This window comes from Rutilus rutilus, assembly GCF_951802725.1.
Source record: "Rutilus rutilus genome assembly, chromosome: 16".
NCBI classification, from domain to species: domain Eukaryota; kingdom Metazoa; phylum Chordata; class Actinopteri; order Cypriniformes; family Leuciscidae; genus Rutilus; species Rutilus rutilus.
In genome coordinates this window covers 29,445,866-29,465,607 of record NC_140224.1, presented here as the reverse complement: position 1 = coordinate 29,465,607, position 19,742 = coordinate 29,445,866, and the positions used below count along the sequence as shown (strand labels likewise).

The 19,742-nt window shown below is 38.3% G+C and overlaps 2 protein-coding genes across 2 annotated transcripts; one reads left to right on the top strand and one right to left on the bottom strand.

The window, feature by feature from the left end:
- Positions 1-2,251: 2,251 nt before the first annotated feature.
- LOC311306494 (chymotrypsin-like elastase family member 2A) lies at positions 2,252-4,973 on the top strand (the record flags this gene model as incomplete). Its single annotated transcript, XM_084434930.1, has 6 exons — positions 2,252-2,372; positions 2,633-2,742; positions 2,825-2,919; positions 3,054-3,334; positions 3,606-3,769; positions 3,857-4,973. 6 exons carry the CDS (start codon positions 2,252-2,254, stop codon positions 4,034-4,036), a joined length of 951 nt encoding a protein of 316 aa, XP_084291056.1. The 3' UTR covers positions 4,037-4,973.
- Positions 4,974-6,792: 1,819 nt separating this feature from the next.
- timm23a (translocase of inner mitochondrial membrane 23 homolog a (yeast)) lies at positions 6,793-12,807 on the bottom strand. The gene is made up of 7 exons (XM_084433711.1): positions 12,409-12,807; positions 12,222-12,280; positions 11,668-11,761; positions 11,497-11,581; positions 9,891-9,949; positions 9,004-9,114; positions 6,793-7,315 (listed from the first exon to the last, which is right to left on the bottom strand). Exons 1-7 carry the CDS (start codon positions 12,512-12,514, stop codon positions 7,203-7,205), a joined length of 627 nt encoding a protein of 208 aa, XP_084289837.1. The 5' UTR covers positions 12,515-12,807; the 3' UTR covers positions 6,793-7,202.
- Positions 12,808-19,742: the final 6,935 nt, after the last annotated feature.

Genomic DNA, 19,742 nt, shown 5'->3' with positions numbered 1-19,742 from the left:
AGCTAGGTTCTTATCAAACCTTCCTGTAGCTCAAACAGTAGTGTTGGCAAGGGTATGGGTTCGATTCCCAGGGAAAGCAAGAACCGATAAGATTGTAAAATGTGTACCTTGAAATGCAATGTAAGTCGTTTTGGATAAAAGCGTCTGCCAAATGCATAAATGTAAATGTAAAACCTACTCATGATTAGTAAATATAGACTCAATGTTCCCACACTTCTATAGTACACTATGAGCTCCAACTAAGCCCCAGTTTTATGCCCAGGGACAATAAATTAAATTAATAAATTATAAAATTAAAACATGTACACTTGGAATTTGGTGCCAAAATCTGACCTGAAAAAAAATCTTTCCACTATTTTCATGTCACAATTTAATAAATCATTGTTGTTGTTTTTTTGTGGTTGTGTCCTATTCAGAACCTTTGCAAGGACAACGATAATTTTACATTTTCACATAATTTTACATGTTCATAAATCATAGTTTTTTTGTCATGTAATATCACAAAACGGTTTGTTCATTATAATGTTAAAATATTCAAGTTTAATTGCTTCATTTCACATTAAGTAAGAGTTTTACTGTTTTTTATGTACATCATGATCACATGTGCTATATCAAAACTATAGCATATACAGAATCAGTCATGATTTTGTGAAAGTTTGGGATTGTAATTAGAGCAATCTCTGTCTGTAATATTTAGATTATGTTCATTTAAATAGCATGGATGGACCTTATTGTATGTAAGTAAATGTGTATCTAGAATCTCTGACCAAATTAACAGTATGTGCTGCACAAACTGCTTTTGTTTTTCTTTGCCAAAGCAATGTTTTCTTTTGATCTTTTTTTGGACCAGAGCATTGTGATTTAACATAATATAGATATTACTGAATCAACACCATACAATATGTTGCAAACAAGCTTTCTACAGCAACAACTACACTAATGTGTTTTAATATTGAGAATAGTGAATGTCTTGAAAAGTATGAGCAACAATAAAACATTTGGCAAACAATATTCAGTGTCTTTTATTTTGATTAATTTATTTCGAGATTCCTCGTTGGCTTGCTGGCAGTGGGATTTCTCTTTGTTTGTGAAGATCATGGAAAAGAGAGGGACATGAGAACATGTCAGAAGGTCCTGCTAAACTTGGTGAACTGTGTTCCAGTAGATTGCCCTGGACATTTCCATGGCTCTTTCATTGTAACTTTGACCAATTGGATGAGCAGGCACATTCCCTGGTATTGACTGTCCTGTCCCTGAGCAGGTGATCCCTTTTTGGAATAAATACAACAGGTGAGCAGGGACACATCCTAAACAAGAATAATAAAACTCCATTCAGCCTGAATATAGTTTCATGCATATAGTAATTAACATCTCAGCATCTCCTGTCTTAAAATCTGCTCCACCCGAACAAACATCTTTGAAATTCAGTAGGTTTCACAGGCCTTATTGTATATCTCAATTTTGCTTCTTATGCCCTCTGCTGGTATCATGAGAAACATGTTCACATTGCTATTAAATCATGCAAACTACACTGTATAAATCTTCCGTCCTTTACTACATTGAACTCATGGAAGTTTAGCTAAAGCTATAGGCTAAGGATAAGACTAATTATAAAGTCTATTATGTAAATGAAGTGGTGGTTTAAGGTCCAGCTGAAAAGTGATGTCTATCCGCAAAGTTCAGGCTATAAACAATCACCATTGTGCCCTTGAGCAAGGCTTGCTCCAAGGGGATTGTTTCTGTAATGAGTGGGCTCACTTTGGATAAACGAGTGCCTGCTAAGAACAGGTTCTGCTAATATTTAATGAAATGAATATATAAATGACACATGGATCAGTCATAATCTTGTTCATTATTTGTCAGGGTTTTACCAAGGTAAAACTTGAATCCTGCAAGGTTTTGGAAGGCAGCAGAAGGTCATGTGAAGGCCAGCACTTCTGCTCATCCAAACAGCTATTAGCATGGCGTGACTGTAAGGAGGCTACTGGCAATCTATTCTGGGTGAGTTGTTTTGCAGTGGCAAGGGACGGGCTGTAGCTGAAAGTGCTGATGGGACTCCCATGATCCCCTGGGGCCAGCGTGTTCTGAAAACCACCAGCTACCCCACCAGAACAATCCAGGATTGGGAGGAGTATTGTGAAAGTGCTTTGTCCCAATGACAGGGGTGGGGAGTGCACAAAGAATGGCCTCTGCACTAGGCATGGTATAAATGGGTAATCACCAGAGCGCAACACACAGTTTACTGTAGATCATGGCAGTAAGGAGCCCATTTTTTCCACTGTTGCTAATGCTGCTGGGTCTGGCGCTGGACAGAGCCTCCACCCATGCATTCAACCCTAGTCGCCTTCAACAGCACAAAGTCCTCCACCTTGGTGAGAAATGAAATGAACGCTAACCACTGACATCTTTCAAGTGCATTTCAAGTGGTGCTATCTTGAGAAGAAAAAAAAAAAACTGAATTTACACTTATTTCTATGTCTTTCTCAAAGATCCAAATATGGATTTCCTTTCCTTCTTTCCTCTCCTGGTACAACACCTTTCATTTGCTTCCACATAAATCCTGTGTACCTTGTGTTTTCTTGTCTACATGGTACTTTAACTGACATTGACTTAAGTGTTGTTCTGTCCTTAGACTGGCCGAAGGACTGTGGCCTGCCTCATTTCAAACCAAACACAGTGGAGCGTATCGTGTTGGGCAATGAAGCAAGACCCCATTCCTGGCCGTGGCAGGTCTCACTGCAGGTAAATTATACTTCAAATGACACAGCATTACTCAAGGTGTAACAAAAGAAAAAGTCACTGATGCTTGTGTCTGTTTTAATAGGTTCGTCCCAGAGGCAGTAAACATTATGTTCATGTGTGTGGAGGGACTCTGATCCATAAGAACTGGGTTCTCACTGCTGCTCACTGCTTCCAGAAGTAAGGCAAAGCATAAGTTTATCACCAGTAGGGTAGAACTAAAAGCGTTGCTTTGCTGGGCAACTTTTCCTGGTTGATTTCCCCTTAGATGTCATAATCAACCAACCACTTTTTGTATCCCTCTTGTTGACCAGGGGAAAAGCAGAGGATGCTAGTAGCTGGCGTATCGTTTTGGGTAAGCATCAACTGAAAAGATCAGAGTCCGCTGAGCGTACTTTCCCAGTGAAGAGGATCTACAGGCATGAGCACTTCCGTTATCCAGCCCACAGTGAGCTAGACTATGACATCGCATTGGTTAAAGCTGCCACGGACATCCCGACCACTAACTTCATCCGCTATGCCTGCCTGCCGCGCAAGCAGATCAACCTTAAACCAGGGCACTACTGCTGGGTGACCGGCTGGGGGGACACACGAGGTAAAATATGTATCATAAGCCTTTTGTGCTAAGAAAGTTCGGTCTTGAAATATGATGGCTGGTTTATCTATGGCTCATCACTAGCTCATAGATAAAGATTAATGAGTGTAGAGTAACACTCTCACTCACAGCCGTTTCTACCATAGAAACTGGTTAATTGTATGCCCCTGAGGTGAAAACAAAGAGCACTTTAATGTTTTGTTGATATCATTGAGTTCACAAAGGTAGGTGATCCACTTATCCAGAATATGGGTTTGGCATCTCTTCTTAGGCGGGAAGGAAAACGTGTCACTTGCTGAGGCACTGAATCAAGCTCGGCTCCCAGTCATTGACTACAAGACCTGCCGGCAGAAGAAGTTCTGGGGTGACCGCGTGCGAGACTCCATGATTTGCGCTGGGTTCCGTGATACAGAGGGGACCCCAGCTGCATGCCAGGTGAGAAAACTATTTAATGGGAAAATGTATCACGGTGCCCCATATTCAACTCTATTTATACCTTCTCTGTGGCTTTTCTTCCTAAAGGGTGACTCTGGTGGCCCTCTGCTGTGCCAGGTGGGGCGTGACCGCTGGGAGGTCCACGGCATTGTGAGCTTCGGTCCTATTGGATGCACAGTGGAGAACAAACCCAGCGTCTTCACTCGCACCGCAGCCTACATCCCATGGATAGAGGCTACACGCATCAGGGACTTCTTCTTGCACTGAACTCCCACCTCCAAGAATTATTTGCCCACATTTGTAGGTACAGGAAGAGTTGTGAAAGCAACTGATTTAGTGCCATGTCCCGGTCTGGGTCTGGCCCATGGACCTGCTTATCCATTTGTGGTCCGTGCACTGAGAGCTGGTGTACATCACTGCAACCACCAGCCACCAAGTTAGGGTAGTTTGCACTGGTTTGTGGGTCGTTTCACCGCTATGCATGTGAGATTCTCCTGGGCTTTGTTATAGTACATGAACTGCAAAGTTTTAACTGCTTTCAGCTAAATCACATTGATCTCCGCATTGTGTTCAGCAAGCCAAGCAACATTTTCTGTAAACCAAGTCCTGGCTATTCTACATTACACTCATCAGTTCAGTTGGCCTTGTTTTTTCCTGTAAGGAACGGCATGTACATTTGCCCTCTCTTGGGTAGTCCGGTATTCAGTCCCTAAGGTGCTTTGACGGTCAACGTCAAGTAGTGATAAGAACATTTCACCTGTTGATGGAGACAGTCTCCCTTTTATACTCCAGTTCTTTTCACCGAACAGGCTAGGTAATTTCCACACAGGACGGATATTTATATTTTACACTTGTAAGATGCTACAAGGAATTCATGCATACAATTTTCATACATTTCTTTATAATCATTATTCTGAGAAGGAGCTTTAATTATTGCATCATGCAACTATCGCTCAATTATTCAAACTACAGGGAGAGTGAGTTACTACTACAATACTACTAGGATAATAGGATGATTTCGAGAATTAATACTGAAAGGAACTTTTAAAATGCTTTAACTCGTAAACATGTGTGAATGAATACTGTAGCATATAAGGTCATAATGAAGGACATTCATTCTGTAATATTATAATTATCATTCCTCTGTACTCTACACATTGACTGTAGAAATAAAGGTTGACCTGCTTACAAATAAACCATTTGGAAAACAAGACCCCTATCAATTCATTTCTATGCAGTCAGTACATTTAAAACATTTTAGTACATTAAAAAGAACATGTAGCCTACTAAATTTAAATTTTATTTATATATTTAGAGCTACAGTGGTGGTCAGAATGGCACCCCTGGTAAATATGATACAAAATGGCTGTAAAAAATTAATCTGCATTGTTTATCCTTTTGATCTTTCATTTAAAAAATTAGAAAAAATCTAACCTTTCATTGAAGTAAAAAAAATTAAAGTGGGGGGGAAATCACATTATGAAATAAATGTTTTTCTCCAAAACACGTTGGCCACAATTATTGGCACCCTTAGAATTTTTTATGAGTAAAATATCTCTGAAGTATATTCCTATTAATATTTACCTTTATTTAGCACACCAGGGTGACTAGGAACATGAAATTGTCCAGCTATGACGTCTTGTTTCACAGGAGTTTAAATATGAGGAAACACAAAGGCCAAATTCCCTTAATCATCCATCACGATGAGTAAAGCCAAAGAATATAGTTCTAATGTGCATCAAAAGATTGTTGAACTTCACAAAATAGAAAGTGGCTGTAAGAAAATAGCTAAAGAATTGAAAATCCCCATTTTGACCATCAGGGCAATAATTAAGATGTTCCAGATGATGTTACGAATCTGCCAGGAAGAGGACGTGTGTCTATATTGTCTTAATGCACGGTGAGGAGGAAAGTTTGAGTGGCCAAAGACTCTCCAAAGATCACAGATGGAGAATTGCAGAGATCAGTTGAGTCTTGGGGGTCAGAAAGCCTAAAAAAAATGATCAAATAACCCCTACACAACCACATGTTGTTTGATAGGGTTTCAAGAAAAATCCTCCTCGCTCCTCCAAAAATAAACTCCAGCATATTCAGCTGTCAGACACGACTGGAACCTCAAAAGGGACCGGATTCTATGGTCAGATGAAACTAAAAAAGGGCTTTTTGGCAGCAAACCCACCAGATGTGTTTGGTGCATACAGGGATGAAGAGTACCCCATGCCTACGGTTAAATATACTGCTGGATCTTATATGTTGTAGGCCTATTTTTTTGCTGGAGGTCCTGGACATCTTGTTCAGATACATGGTATTATGGATTCTAGCAAATACCAACAGATAAAAAAATCAAAACCTGACTGCCTCTGCGAGAAATCTTATAATAGGCCGTGGTTGGATCTTCCATCAGGACAACGGTCCAAAATAAACATCAAAATCAACACAAAAATGGGTAACTGAGCACAAAATGAAGCTTCTGCCATGACTGTCCCAGTCCCCTAAACTGAACCCTATAGAAAATGAGTGGGGTGAACTGAACAGAAGCACCAACATGAACTTGTGAATCTGAAGGATCTGGAGAGATTCTGTATGGAGGAATGCTCTCTGATCTCTTGTCAGTTATTCTCCAAACTCATCAGGCATTATAGGAGAAAACTCAGAGCTGTTATCTTGGCAAAAGGAGGTTGCAAAAAGTATTTAATAACAGGGAGCCAATAATTATGGCCAGCGTGTTTTGTAGAAAAACATTTATTTTATAATGTGATTTCCCCCCACTTTCAATTATTTTACTTCAATGAAAGGTTAGATTTTTTGTGAATTTTTTGAATGAAAGATAAAAAGGATAAACAATGCAGATTTATTTTTTTACAGCCATTTTTGATCATATTTACCAGGGGTGCCATTAATTCTGACCACAACTGTAATTGACTACAGTACTCCCAGTATGAAAGACTGACCATTCATGCATCCATTGTATTATACAACTTACACATTTTAATGCCACTAAAATACAAATAAAGAACCTCAAAGAGTGGAAACTAGCATTTTATTTTAGATGGTTGCAGAGAGGAAGCGGACAGTTTAATCAGCACTGATAAAGTGCATCAATCCACAATGAGAACAGATTAAACCACATCATTAAAGGACACAGAGTTCATCTGTGAAACGTACACCAACAAAGACATGTACTTGAACAACTGTACGACTGAGATGTCACCAGCAAACTCACAGGCACAGCTACATAGTCCACACAGCTGGAGGCAGTCTGGCTCTTCCATTTAAATATTACACCTACTGTAACTCTGAAGAAATCTGTGCACATGTGGTGGTCCATGGGTTTCTTTAAAAAATAAATTTGAAGCATCTCCAAAAGGGGGTGAAAAGACTAAGAATGGGCTCAGAGTCAAAATAAGTCCATGGTTTGAGCTCTCAGTCATTCTCAGTAACGCGAAGGCGATGTCCCCTTCAGGTGATCCCAGTTGTTGTAAAGAGCATACAGCCCTGACATGGCTAAACCAACGAGACCTCCTCTGGCAGCTCCTTTGAGTCCAGCTGAACACAATAAATACAGTGTGTAATAAATTCTTATAACAAATATTACGTTCAATAGATCAAAGGGTTAGTTCAGCCAAAAATAAAAATTCTGTCAGTAATTACATGTTGTTCCAACCCCGTAAGACTTTTGTTCATCTTCGGAACACAAATTAAGATATTTTTGATGAATTCTGAGAGCGTTCTCACTCCTTCATAGGCTGCTAGGTAATTGCATCTGCCGGCCCAGAAAAGTTAGTAAAGACATTGTTAAAATAGTCCAAGTGACTACAGTGGCTCAACCTTAAGTTTATCAAGCGACGAGAATACTTTTTGTGTGCGCAAAAAAACAACAAAAATAACGACTTTATTCTACTATTCATTTTCTTCCGTGTGGGCCTCTGACGTGAGTTCACGAGAGCGCCACGACGCATGCGTGAGAACTGAGATCTTACGTTTTCTCTTGGTTTCTCACGATTCGGACATCCAGGAAATGCACACTTTAGAACCATTTTAAACACTCGCGCATGCGTCTTGGCGCTCTCGTGAACTCACTCAGAGGCCCACACGGAAGAAAATGAATGGTTGAAGAATAAAGTCGTTATTTTTGTTGTTTTTTTGCACACAAAAAGTATTCTCGTTGCTTGATAAACTTAAAGGGATACTCCACTTTTTTTGGAAATAGGCTCATTTTACAACTCCCCCAGAGTTAAACAGTTGAGTTGTACCGTTTTCGAATCCATTCATGATATGACGCAGCGCCTGAAAATAGTCCCCAGCTCGGTAACTTGCAACGTGACCGGGACTAAGTTTGTCTAACCCAGTGTTTCTCAACTCCAGTCCTCGTGACCCGCTGCTCTGCACATTTTGTATGTCTCCCTTATTTAACACACCTGAACCAGATCATCAGCTCATTAGGAGAGACTCCATGAACTGAACTGAGTGTGTCAGATAAGAGAGACATACAAAATGTGCAGAGCAGTGGGTCACGAGGACTGGAGTTGAGAAACACTGGTCTAACCTATTAGACCTATTTTCAGGCGCTGCGTCATATCATTACGCCTGCTGCACTCATGGTACGGCAGCAAAGTTTCTTGATTATTACGCAGGAATGAGAGTATAGTTCCTAGCCATATCAGCCTAGAAAATCGCAACTTTACATTTTCCGTCGGTCTTAGTACACGATGTAACTACAGAAGAGTCAAGTTTTAAATAGGAAAAATATCTATACTCTTTGGTCATTTTTTTGAGAGAGATGCTAATGGTCCTGTCCGATTCAATGATCTATGCTAAGCTATGCTAAAAGTGGAACCGCCAGACCCGGAGATCGGCTGAATGGATTTGAAAACGGTAAAACTCAACTGTTTAACTCTGGGGGAGTTGTAAAATGAGCCTATTTCCAAAAAAAGTGGAGTATCCCTTTAAGGTTGAGCCACTGTAGTCACTTGGACTATTTTAACGACGTCTTTACTAACTTTTCTGGGCTGGCAGATGCAATTACCTAGCAGCCTATGAAGGAATGAGCCAACTCTCAGATTTCATCAAAAATATCTTAATTTGTGTTCCGAAGATGAACGAAAGTCTTACGGGGTTGGAACAACATGAAGGTGAGTAATTACTGACAGAATTTTCATTTTCGGGTGAACTAACCCTTTAAATCTGTGATTGCCACTATATTGAGCACTGATGTCAATGTGGCTTTTCCTCACCTGTGGATTTAAAAAGCATCCCTGTTAACGTTCCAGCTGCCACTGTGTTGATGTCATCCTCTGCACCTCTGGCTTTCTCAATGGCCACACCAAACACACTATACAAAAGAGCTGTAGAGAAACAAAACAAAATGTGTTTTCATATATCATATAGCTATACGTTTTTACTGATCGGATAGCTATATGATGGTAAAACATGATGGATGATTTCCCTTTGCAAGACGAATACAAAGCCGATCTTCAATTCCCGCACTATATTCAAATTTAATGGAGTTCACATCAACGAAAGCAACAGATGTGATCATTTTATTTATCAAGAGCTAATTTCAAGATCAAATACCACAATAGGAGAAAGAACACCATCAGCAATGGTAAGATCTTTTAGTCTCTAGAGGTGTAACAATATATCGTGTCACAATATATTGCAATACAATAATCGTGGATAGAGACAATATTTTGTAAAGTTTTCAGAGTTTTAGTGTCAGTACTACATTAAACTACAATATAATGCTGAATACAATTTATAATAATGGAATGGGGGAACATCTGTGGGTCCTGATAATGCCAAATGTGCTCTCAGGCATTTATTTTTTAACATTTTGTGAGGAGTAAAATTGACACGTGTGGTTTTCAACAACCATATGAATTTACACTTGTCCAGTTTCATTTGGAATGCCCTCCTGAAGTGGTTTGAGCGATCGGATTTAAATCCGTCTCGAAATCGTTTCAGAGGGCATTTACACCTGGTCTTTTCCCGATCGGATAGCTATCCAATCAGAAAACAAAAACGCATGAAGTGACCAGGTGTAAAAAGTCCCTTTAACTAATGACAAAACAGGTTGTGATATTCTTTTACACAAGCTGTTTGAATTCAATGCATTTCTTACCCACAGATCCTAGTGTGTTGGCCCATGATGCCCCTTGTCGTGTGACCATGTTCAAAATCCTGAAAAAAACATTACAAAGGTCAATATTACAATAGAATTATATGGGTAATAAACAATGGATAAGCAGTTTTAGTAAATGTTGAATAACTTCTTTTTTTTTGAAGCACCAAAACTGAAAATGAATTTTTCATTCAAAAGTCTTGGTAATTCAATTTGGGTAACTGAACTTAATATGCCATTCAGGGTGTCATGTTCACAGATGATAAAGAGTCATCGTTAAGTTTTTCATCAATTGTTGCTTAACATGTGTGAACAAAACAGAGACTGACAGTCAAAACACTAACTAACAAAACGCACTCGGTCAATGATTTCAGCCCTCCAAAACTATTTTGCCCTAAATCTTTTTTCTTTTCTTTTTTTTGCTGTTTCAGCATGTTCACTGCATTGCAGCAAATTTGTAAACATCCAAGCTTTCATAATTAACCCTCATGTGGTGTTCATGTCATTTTTGACTGGAGAAGATTTTCTTTTTCCTGAAAATACTAGTTAATGTTATCGCATTGAACTGAAACTTAGTGACTTTGTTCACGGAGACTATAACAACTTGTCCAAATTTTTTTTTTTTTTTTTTACTTTTTTTTTTTTTTTTTTCACCTTGTTACACTTATGGTGTTCCCGGTCAAAAATGACAGGCCTACACAAAATAGCTTATAAATCCCTCGTTATGCTATATTATCCCCAAAAATTGGATTCAATCTTTTTATCAACTTGTTTCCTTTCAAATAGGACTGGTTTTGTATTCAATTTTCAAACAGTTTAATTGTAGGAGTCATTTATCCGAGCTTATGCACCTCAGTTTTTGAGTGAAAAAAGCATTATTTGTTAATAATTTTGGCAATATTGAGAAAAATGCCTACTATCAAATAAATGAGGCCTATGAATAATCAGATGCAAATATAAATATAAAACCAGTCCTAATTGAAAGAGAACAAGTGGACAAAAAGATTGAATCCAAGATTGGGTGAAAATATGGTATAATGCGTGATTTATAAGCTATTTTTTATAGGCCGGTCATTTTTGACCGGGAACACCACAAGTGTGACTATGTGCCATATTTTTTACAAAACAAAAGTTTCAAAACAAAATTCCTGGTGAAATATTAGAGTAGACTAGTGTGATCAACAGTAGCCATTTTTTTTTTTCATATTTCCAAATTTACTCATAAATTATTTGTTTTTTACTCAAAAAATGAGATGCCTACTCTCAGATAAATGAGGCCCATGATTAATCAGATGCAAACAGAAATATAAAACCAGTCCTAATTGAAAGAGAACAAGTTGACAAAAAGATTGAATCCAAGATTGGGTGAAAATAGGGTATAATGAGTGATTTATAAGCTTTTTTTTATGGGCCTGTCATTTTTGACCGGGAACACCACAGGTGTTATAGGGTTTTGAACACCACATGAGGGTTAAGCAGCATCATCATATCAGCATTATATAGATCATTGCCCACTCTGCTCCGGGGATAATCAAAAACATCCAAACTGAATTTATGCAGTAACTTAATTTCCAATCAAAGTATTTACAAAAGAACGGACACTTACTGTACGTTTCTGGGTTTGGACCATGACATGTCTCTAGTTTCCATAAGGCCCATACGAAGACCATTAAGTGTCCCAAAAGCAGCACCTTCAAAGTAATGAGCAAAAGTTAAAAAGAGTGCAGATTAAAGACATGATAAGATTGATCAAAGACTGTGAAGAGACGGGCCTCACCTGTTATACAGCATCCCCCGATGGTGAAGAAGGCCAGCTCAAAGCGGCCACGTGTTTTATTTGCCCCAGTTGGCAAGATGAACTCATCTGTGTCCTAACAGAGCAAGACAAGCACCATAAAAGCATCTTAATTGTAATGTTTTGTGTATTACTGTAATTCCAATATCATAAACAAGGGACCACAATTCAACCACACTAGTATACATATTAGGGCATGGGTTAACTAACAGATTTAAGGCAGATTTTAATATAAAGTTAAAACTAAATTCTCAGGAAATCACGTCAGGTCTTACAATAATTATATGCAATTTACCAATCAACTTCTGTTGGCCAAAACAATGTTCTGATCGTTTTGTATGCTACAATATTGTCCATGGCTGTCTAATGAATTGGTATTGATTTTTTTTACCATTAAATAACCTACAATGACAAGTTTCCAATTGAACCCCTTAATTCAGTCCATTAAAACTCTAACATGAGCTAGACTTCGTAAATTCAGAACACAAATCTTTAAATACTGAAATGTAGCTGTGGTCTCATAGAAACTCACTCACCTGTACAAGGTAACGAGGGTCAACATTGAGGTACGGCGAGAGAGGGCTCATACCAGTCACTGAGAATGACAGATAACAAATGTATACATTATCATAAATATATAGATTCTCGTAGCAACTCGCTTGACCTTAAAGTGAATCGGACTGTTAAAAAGAGTAAGCTTAGACACTTATCACGTTAACTTACATGGTACTCCTGCGAGCTCAGTATTTGAATACTCAGGGGTTCCTCCACCGAAAAGACTCCCGATTCCCCCTTTATATCCTCCTGATTCCGGCGTGTTATTATCCATTTCTTTAGAGATGATGCAGAGAAAACCGTCTCGATGATCCTGCTTCTTCCTTACCTAACTGATGAACGCTAGGGACACTAAACGATTTTCTTTACCGACAGGGTTGTGTTGTATATCATCTGTGGAAAATCCCACATAGATGTCACTGTGCAAAATTGTTGTCAAGTGTTGATGTTGGACAATTAGAGAGTTTTCAGTCTTTGGCCGTGAGTATCTGCATCTCTGACCTCCACATGCTGCCCTGCCGTAAAGTGTAAGGACACTGCTGACGTAACACTACCGTAAAATTACTCGTCCGATCGCTCCATAGACTGTAATAAAAGCTTGAAGATTTCAACAAAACAGTGATATATGTAGGTATAGCATTAAAATTAAATAAATATTAGTTTGCTAAAGTACCGTATGCAATATAAACATGGAAAGTATGCGATATTTGTGTTTAAGAGACTTGAAAAGACCTGTCAGTGGGTGAATTTACCAGTTGATTGCACGACATTTTGCGACATTTTTTATTTATTTATTTTTTTTGCGCAAGGGTGATTTTTGTTTTTCATTTCAGGACAAGTAAGATTCTACAATTAAAAATAAACTGAAGTAACATTCATGACAATGACAAAACATTTTTTTTTTAAATGGTTAAAAAAAAAAATAGTTAGGGAAGAAAAATGAAAGTAACACATGAAGCTGTCAGATAAATGCTGGGTTGTTTCAACTCATGTTTGGGTCAAATATGGACAATTTGGACAACATTTAGGCCTGGTTTCACAGACAATGCTTAGATTAAGCCAGGATTAGGCCTTAGATTGATCAGGGCATTTAGTAGTTTTATAAACGTGCCTTAGAAAAAAAAAAACTTACTGTTGTGCTGCTTGTGCATCTTAAGACCAAACAATGGCACTGACATAACAAGCCTATTATAAGCTAAATCAGAGCAAGTTGCTTTCAGTTAAAACAGCTCAAACATGCATTTTAGTCTGGGACTAGCTTAAGCGTCTGTGAAACACGGTTGGGTTTTTCCATGTTTGACCCAAATATGAAACAACCCATCATTTTTTAGTGTAGTATACTTTTTTTTTTGTTGCTGAAAACAACTGAAGATTGAACTGAGGATTGATGGAAAAAAATGCTAGTTGCATTCTAGTTGAGTGCTATGATATCCTGTTCATTATTTACAGCTACTTTTGTATTTGATGTTGATTTTATGGATAACAGCGATAATTGTTCAGATTGATAGTTCATTTTATTTTAAATGATTCATTTTAAAATATTTGACAGACATAAATAGACTGCGTGTTTGATATGGTTGGAGAAAAATCTCTGAAACCAGTGCTGATGCTTTCCCACTAGATGGCAGACAAGGACAAATTTCAAAAGGCGTACATTAACTTTTTTTTTTTTTTCTTCAACAGTTGGATAGTTTTTTTCTTCTTCCTTTCAGTTGATTTGTTAGTTTGTGTGGGGGAAAAGATCTACCTCACACCGAATCATGTGCCACAATAAAGCATGTCCCGCAATGCATGCTTGAAAGCACAAATGGTTGTTTAGCACCATAAAGGTTGTCTTCTGATCCTCCTAGCCTGATGAGATTTAAGAGGAATTCACAGAGTGGGAGGATGCTGAAGCAGAATTCTATCACCATTGCTAATTTTTTTCCTGTCTCTTTCTTTTCCACCCCTTGAGGTGGAGCAATAACGTTTGCCATTGTTGTCATTCTGTGAGCTCAGACTTCCTGGCATCCACACTAAATTACCCAGGGCTTTCTGTGGGAGCAGAAATGGCTCACTGTTCCCCAACAAAAAGACCATTCACAGTCAGTGGAAGGCCTCCTATAGACAGCCCACAGTGCTGAAGAGAACCAGAGGCAGTCGAATAGAGACAGGCACCCCGAGGAACTGGCCGCACTGGGAAATGACAGTGATGTCATCATGAATGCATCTCACAGATTATTTTTTTTATCACGCTTGTGTTTTATCATCACACTTTGTTGTCGGCCTCTTATATTGAGACTTTTTGTGCCTAAACTCGAACATAACAAATGTTGAGTAGTCTACACACAAAAAACTCCACAAGGACCCCAAAGGGGGTGTGTTTCCATGGAGATATGAAAGCTGCGTACCAGAGCCTCTGTTCCTTAAACTAGTTCTGAGGAGATGAGAGGGGAGGATAAGAGGGGGTGGGGGTTCAAAGGGGTCCTCTGAAACCTTTCAGATGAAGACATAAAAGCATCACACTTTTTTTCTCGTCTCTAAAGTGTAAACAAGCATGGCACATACTGTTGCTGTCTGAGATTCATACAACAGATTTAGTTAGTTCTGAATTTCCATTAGCCATTACTCCAGTCATCAGTGTCACACGATCCTTCAGAAACCGTTCCAGTATGCTGATTTCCTCGATTATTATTGGTGTTCAATTGTTAATAATTGTTCTTATTATTATCAATGTTGAAAACCATATTTGCTGGTTAATATTTTTGTGGAAACCATGATTTTGATTAATAGAAAGTTTAATGAACAACATTTATGTGAAACAGAAATATTGTGTAACATTATAAATGTAAATGTAATATGTATTTCCTGAATAAAAGTTTTTTTAAGCCTAAACTTTTAAATATCACAGTTTCCACAATTTTATTAACCCTCTGGGATTGCTCGCGTGTCGAATTTATTTATTTTTATTTCAATGAAATGACTGTATAAGCTCATTTAGTTTGATAATATTGTTTATTTTATATGTTTGATTTTTAGGGGATTTTATGGTACCAACTTATATTTATGCAGTAGTTATAATCCATTTATTCACTTATTGTGCATGGACCTGAAAATGAAATTTCCAACTAAAATGTTCATAAATCTTTAATGCATTGGAGCACAGACTTAAGTTTGGTCTTTTGTGAAAAAAGTAAAAAAAAAAAAAAAGTGAACTTGAAAAAAGTTATACAATTTTACATTTATTGTTATGAAAAATAAATGCACAAAAATACCATTCAATTTTATATGAAATATTTATAAATATATTTTCCAAAGCACGTTTTCCCTTAAAACTGTGAAAAAATACAAGCCATAAATCTAAACAAACTGTGTTCCAAATTTGAGGATGATATCCCGAAAAATGAGCGTTCAGTAATATTTAGTTTGGCCGCAATACCAAACGCTTCCACTAGATGAAATTTGTCTCCCATTCAAATGCGGTCATTTCGACCGTGAACAATACAAGTGTGATTATTTTTTTCAGGATCATTTAAACTTTTCAAATCATATCCATGACATTTTGGTGTGTTCACACAGTGAACAAAGTGCCAAAACCTTTAAAGTTAAAAATTTTAAATAAAAAATAATTTACGGTATTTTATATATATATATATATATATATATATATATATATAGTCCTATATATATATATATATATATATATATATATATATATATACAGGGTGGGGTTCAGAACTAACAACTCAAGAGTTAAACTGAATCACCTGTTTTAAAGTCTCTGGAAACTTGGAATCCACCCAAACTCAACAGTTCCCCCTTAATGTGGATTTGTTTCGTTAAAGCCCAGCTGACACTCGCAATAGATTTACATCAGCCGTATAATATCCCAGATACAAATTAAAATCCAAGAGCCATAGTTGTCCCTTGGCATAGCTCTTGTCGTTTCAAGCTCCCCGTTATTCTCTGGCAGTGCTTTAGGACTTTGGCTTGGCTGCGAATGTTCTCCACTGTGGCCTGCCAAGTTCTGCTGTCCTCTCCCACCAGTCTGGACAACGTCCAGCCTTGTGGAGCCAGTGTGGGGGGCCAGGACTGAGCCAGACCCCAAGCCCCATCCCATGAGAGCAGACAGGAAGGGTGGGGGGACCCCACAGAACGAGAGGAAGAGGAACGGGGACACCAATAGAAGACAGAGAAGCAACCTACAAGTTCAAACACACAATGTGTGTGTCTAAAGTACAAGTAAACTCAGTTCCTGTACATCTTTTCTTGGAAAACCCATTGGATGGAAGAGAAGTGCAGCTGCGCCCTACTGTGCAACTCCGCTGTGGCGTAACATCTGTTGTGTCATCCTGTTTAATTTGCTGCGTCCTTTATATGCACCCCACCATCACCACCTCCTATATTTCTCAGATCTTTAGCTATGAATAGAAACAATTACACAAGCTAGGTAAACAGCGATGACTTCCTCTCTTACATAAACACTGATGGAAGTGTCTTTGGAAACGGATCTTTAATAGAGCAGAAGGAAGTGTTCCTTGAGATTTGTTCTGGCTGAGCCCGTTGGGAGGACATTCCCCACCCTCTCCATATCCTCATGCTGGACCTGTCTTTGTGGTCGTCATTGTTTAAGATCAAGTGCAGTTTGTTTCCTAGAAGACCCACACATATGCTGACACCCCCCTTGGTTCAACAAAACTGAGGGAAGCTGATGAAATCCTGATTCTTCAAGCGATGCAAGACATCATTCAAAGCTAAATGGGAGGAGTGTGAGTCCACACCATATTCAAAGGTCACCTAATGAGCTTATAAATGATTAAATCTATTACAACTAAACTATTAAAACTGAGAGTCAATGTGTACATTCATGGTTTAAAGATCTTTTTGAAAAATGCTCTTTGCATTTTAATTAAGTTAGGTTGCTTTAATATATTAATAATAAATAATGAATTTATATAATTTGAAGTAATTCTGCAGCCCCCATTGAAGTTTGCTGAGAACCACTGGTCTACAGGTGTTTGAAAGGTTGCAAAGGTTTGAATTTTTTTTAAATGCTGGTATTCACTCTCAGAAAAAAAGGTACAAAAGCTGTCACTGGGACAGTACCCTTCAAAAGGGTTCTAATATGTACCATTTAGGTACTGATATGTACACGTTTGGTACCAATATGTACCTTCGAGGGACTTAAATGCACTCTTTAGATACAAAGGTTTACCTTTTGAAAAGGTACCGCCACAGTGACAGCTTTTGTACCTTTTTTTCTGAGAGTGACACCACATCAATCATACTCATAACATAGTTATATTGTCAAACAGCATTAAACAGCATAAAATATTTTAACATTTAATGTTACGCTTCTTCATATACCTGCAGTTTTAAGAGTGCACATCTTGACAATGCCCCCTGTTGCCTAATTTTGTTTAAATAACATTAAAATCGCTAATAAAACTAACAACATTTCAACCATACCAGCTTCTTCAGGGGAAATCAGGCTAAAAACTGCATAATCTTGGTCTATAATGTGCAACTGCAGTAGGAATTTTTTATTTTATTTTAAACAACCAACGTAGTCCAGTATCTGACAGATATTACTGGGAAGGAGAGTGGACGTTTTAGGGAGGGTGTGTGGTTGAAGCTAGCAAAATGGAAATCACACCACCTTCTATACTGAAAGCCTTTCTTTACAGCCGCCATATTGAGTTGCATTGCGACATCCCTATTCATTTTATCTACAAGGAATCTGTCGCCTCTTCCTTAAACTGACTGTGGGTTTGGCCTGCCATCGGCATCCAATAAGATCGGTAGATTGACAGGGAAGGAAGGAAGGAGGGAAGTAAAGGGTTCTATTTTCGTTTGGTTAGTTGGGACAGAGAGTTCTGAGTTTGTTTGTGGGCATAAAGGTTGTAAAGGTCATCACAGCCTCTGAGGGGGAAGTCAGAGTGCGAGTCGAGAGGATACTGTGTCTCTCTCTAGGCTCTATACAGGGACTCACCCAGTTCATCTTTCCTCTTTGGCCCTCAGCAAAACTGTTATTCATTCCACTCATCTTCTGCATCACGCTCCATTACTTTAGATGGCCTATATGTGTTTTGATAAGGTAAGCAGCGCTGTAAAGTTAAGGAGGTAGGAGGGGGCATCAGACCTCAGAAGTTTTAATTGCAGGTTAGAGATGGAGCGAGGATGAGAGGGAAAAAAGGAAAGAGGGAATGATTACCTAACATAGCAGCTAGTAATTTAAGAAAGGCATGAACCATTTAACACAAAACGTGTGTTGTTTAATGAACAGTTTGCCTACTGCGGGAGCGAATTAATTGCACTCTCTCCTTTTCCATCCATTTCATTTTCTCCCTCTCAGTGCTCGTCCATTTTTGTGTGCTATAAAAGGAACAGTGTGGCACTAAAATGAAAATCCTTTCATTAGGCCTATTTACTCACCTTCATGCGTCATCCCAGATATATGCTGCTTTCAACAAAAGCAAAAACATTTTCATACAACATCTCATTGGGCCACAATTTTAATCCCCCAAAACACTTAAAACGGTAGGCTAGTGAACAGACCAACATTTATTTAACGTTTTTGTTCTCCTGGCTTCTAAAGGTGCGGTCATTACCGTTGTTCGTAGATTTTTCGCAGTCGAAACCAATCGATCAGGAATTTCGCGAGAGCGCCAAAGAGTTCCTCTCTCCGATTTCGCCAATGTGTTTAAGTTGGTCACCCGAAATCTCCGATTTGAACAACAGAAAGCTTTGTCTTTCGGTCAGTTTCTCTCAAAAAAAGCTTTAGAAAACATTTAATAGCCTACAGTCCCCCAGTTGTGAACCTTTATGAGTGTTGTTTTTGGCCAGAGGCTAATAGCTCGATCAACTGTGGTCGTTCGAAAATTTGCATAATTTAAAAATAATTTTCCAAGGAAAAATAAGAGCATTTGAGTTCAGAATAAAACGAAGACAAATAAATACTACTATATTGTTCATTTTTCAGTAGCCTACACTATTCTTTTAAAACAATCTTTGTTGTCACAGACCATGACAGTCACAGATTAAGCTCTGTTGCTATTCTTTTGGATATGACTAGTTTTGTTTAATGGTTGGCGACTTTGCTATTATAGCTGTTATTTACAGCTATTTAAACTGAAAATGGAACAAAAGCTAACTAGGACTCTTAGGTGCAGTGATGAGGTCTTGTGGGAACTAAAAGTGTCTGATTAGCCTTATCAGCTAAACACAGACCATTACACACAACAGCAGCTCATTAAAACAATGTGTGAACATTTGGAAAATTGAAAAACAGTTTTTAGAAGGTTATTCAGATTTCCTTAGCGACTCCAGTTCCTCTCGACACTGAACCATTGACGAATAGAAAGTGTTATTCTCTGAGAATATTCACTTTTCAAATGAGGAAGTGATTTGAAACTTACATTTTATAAGCCTGATGTTTGTTACTATAGTTAGACAGTGCTGCTGATGAGCATAGCTGAAAAATATTCCAGTTAGTGGGTGTTATTGGACTGACCTCCAGTTAT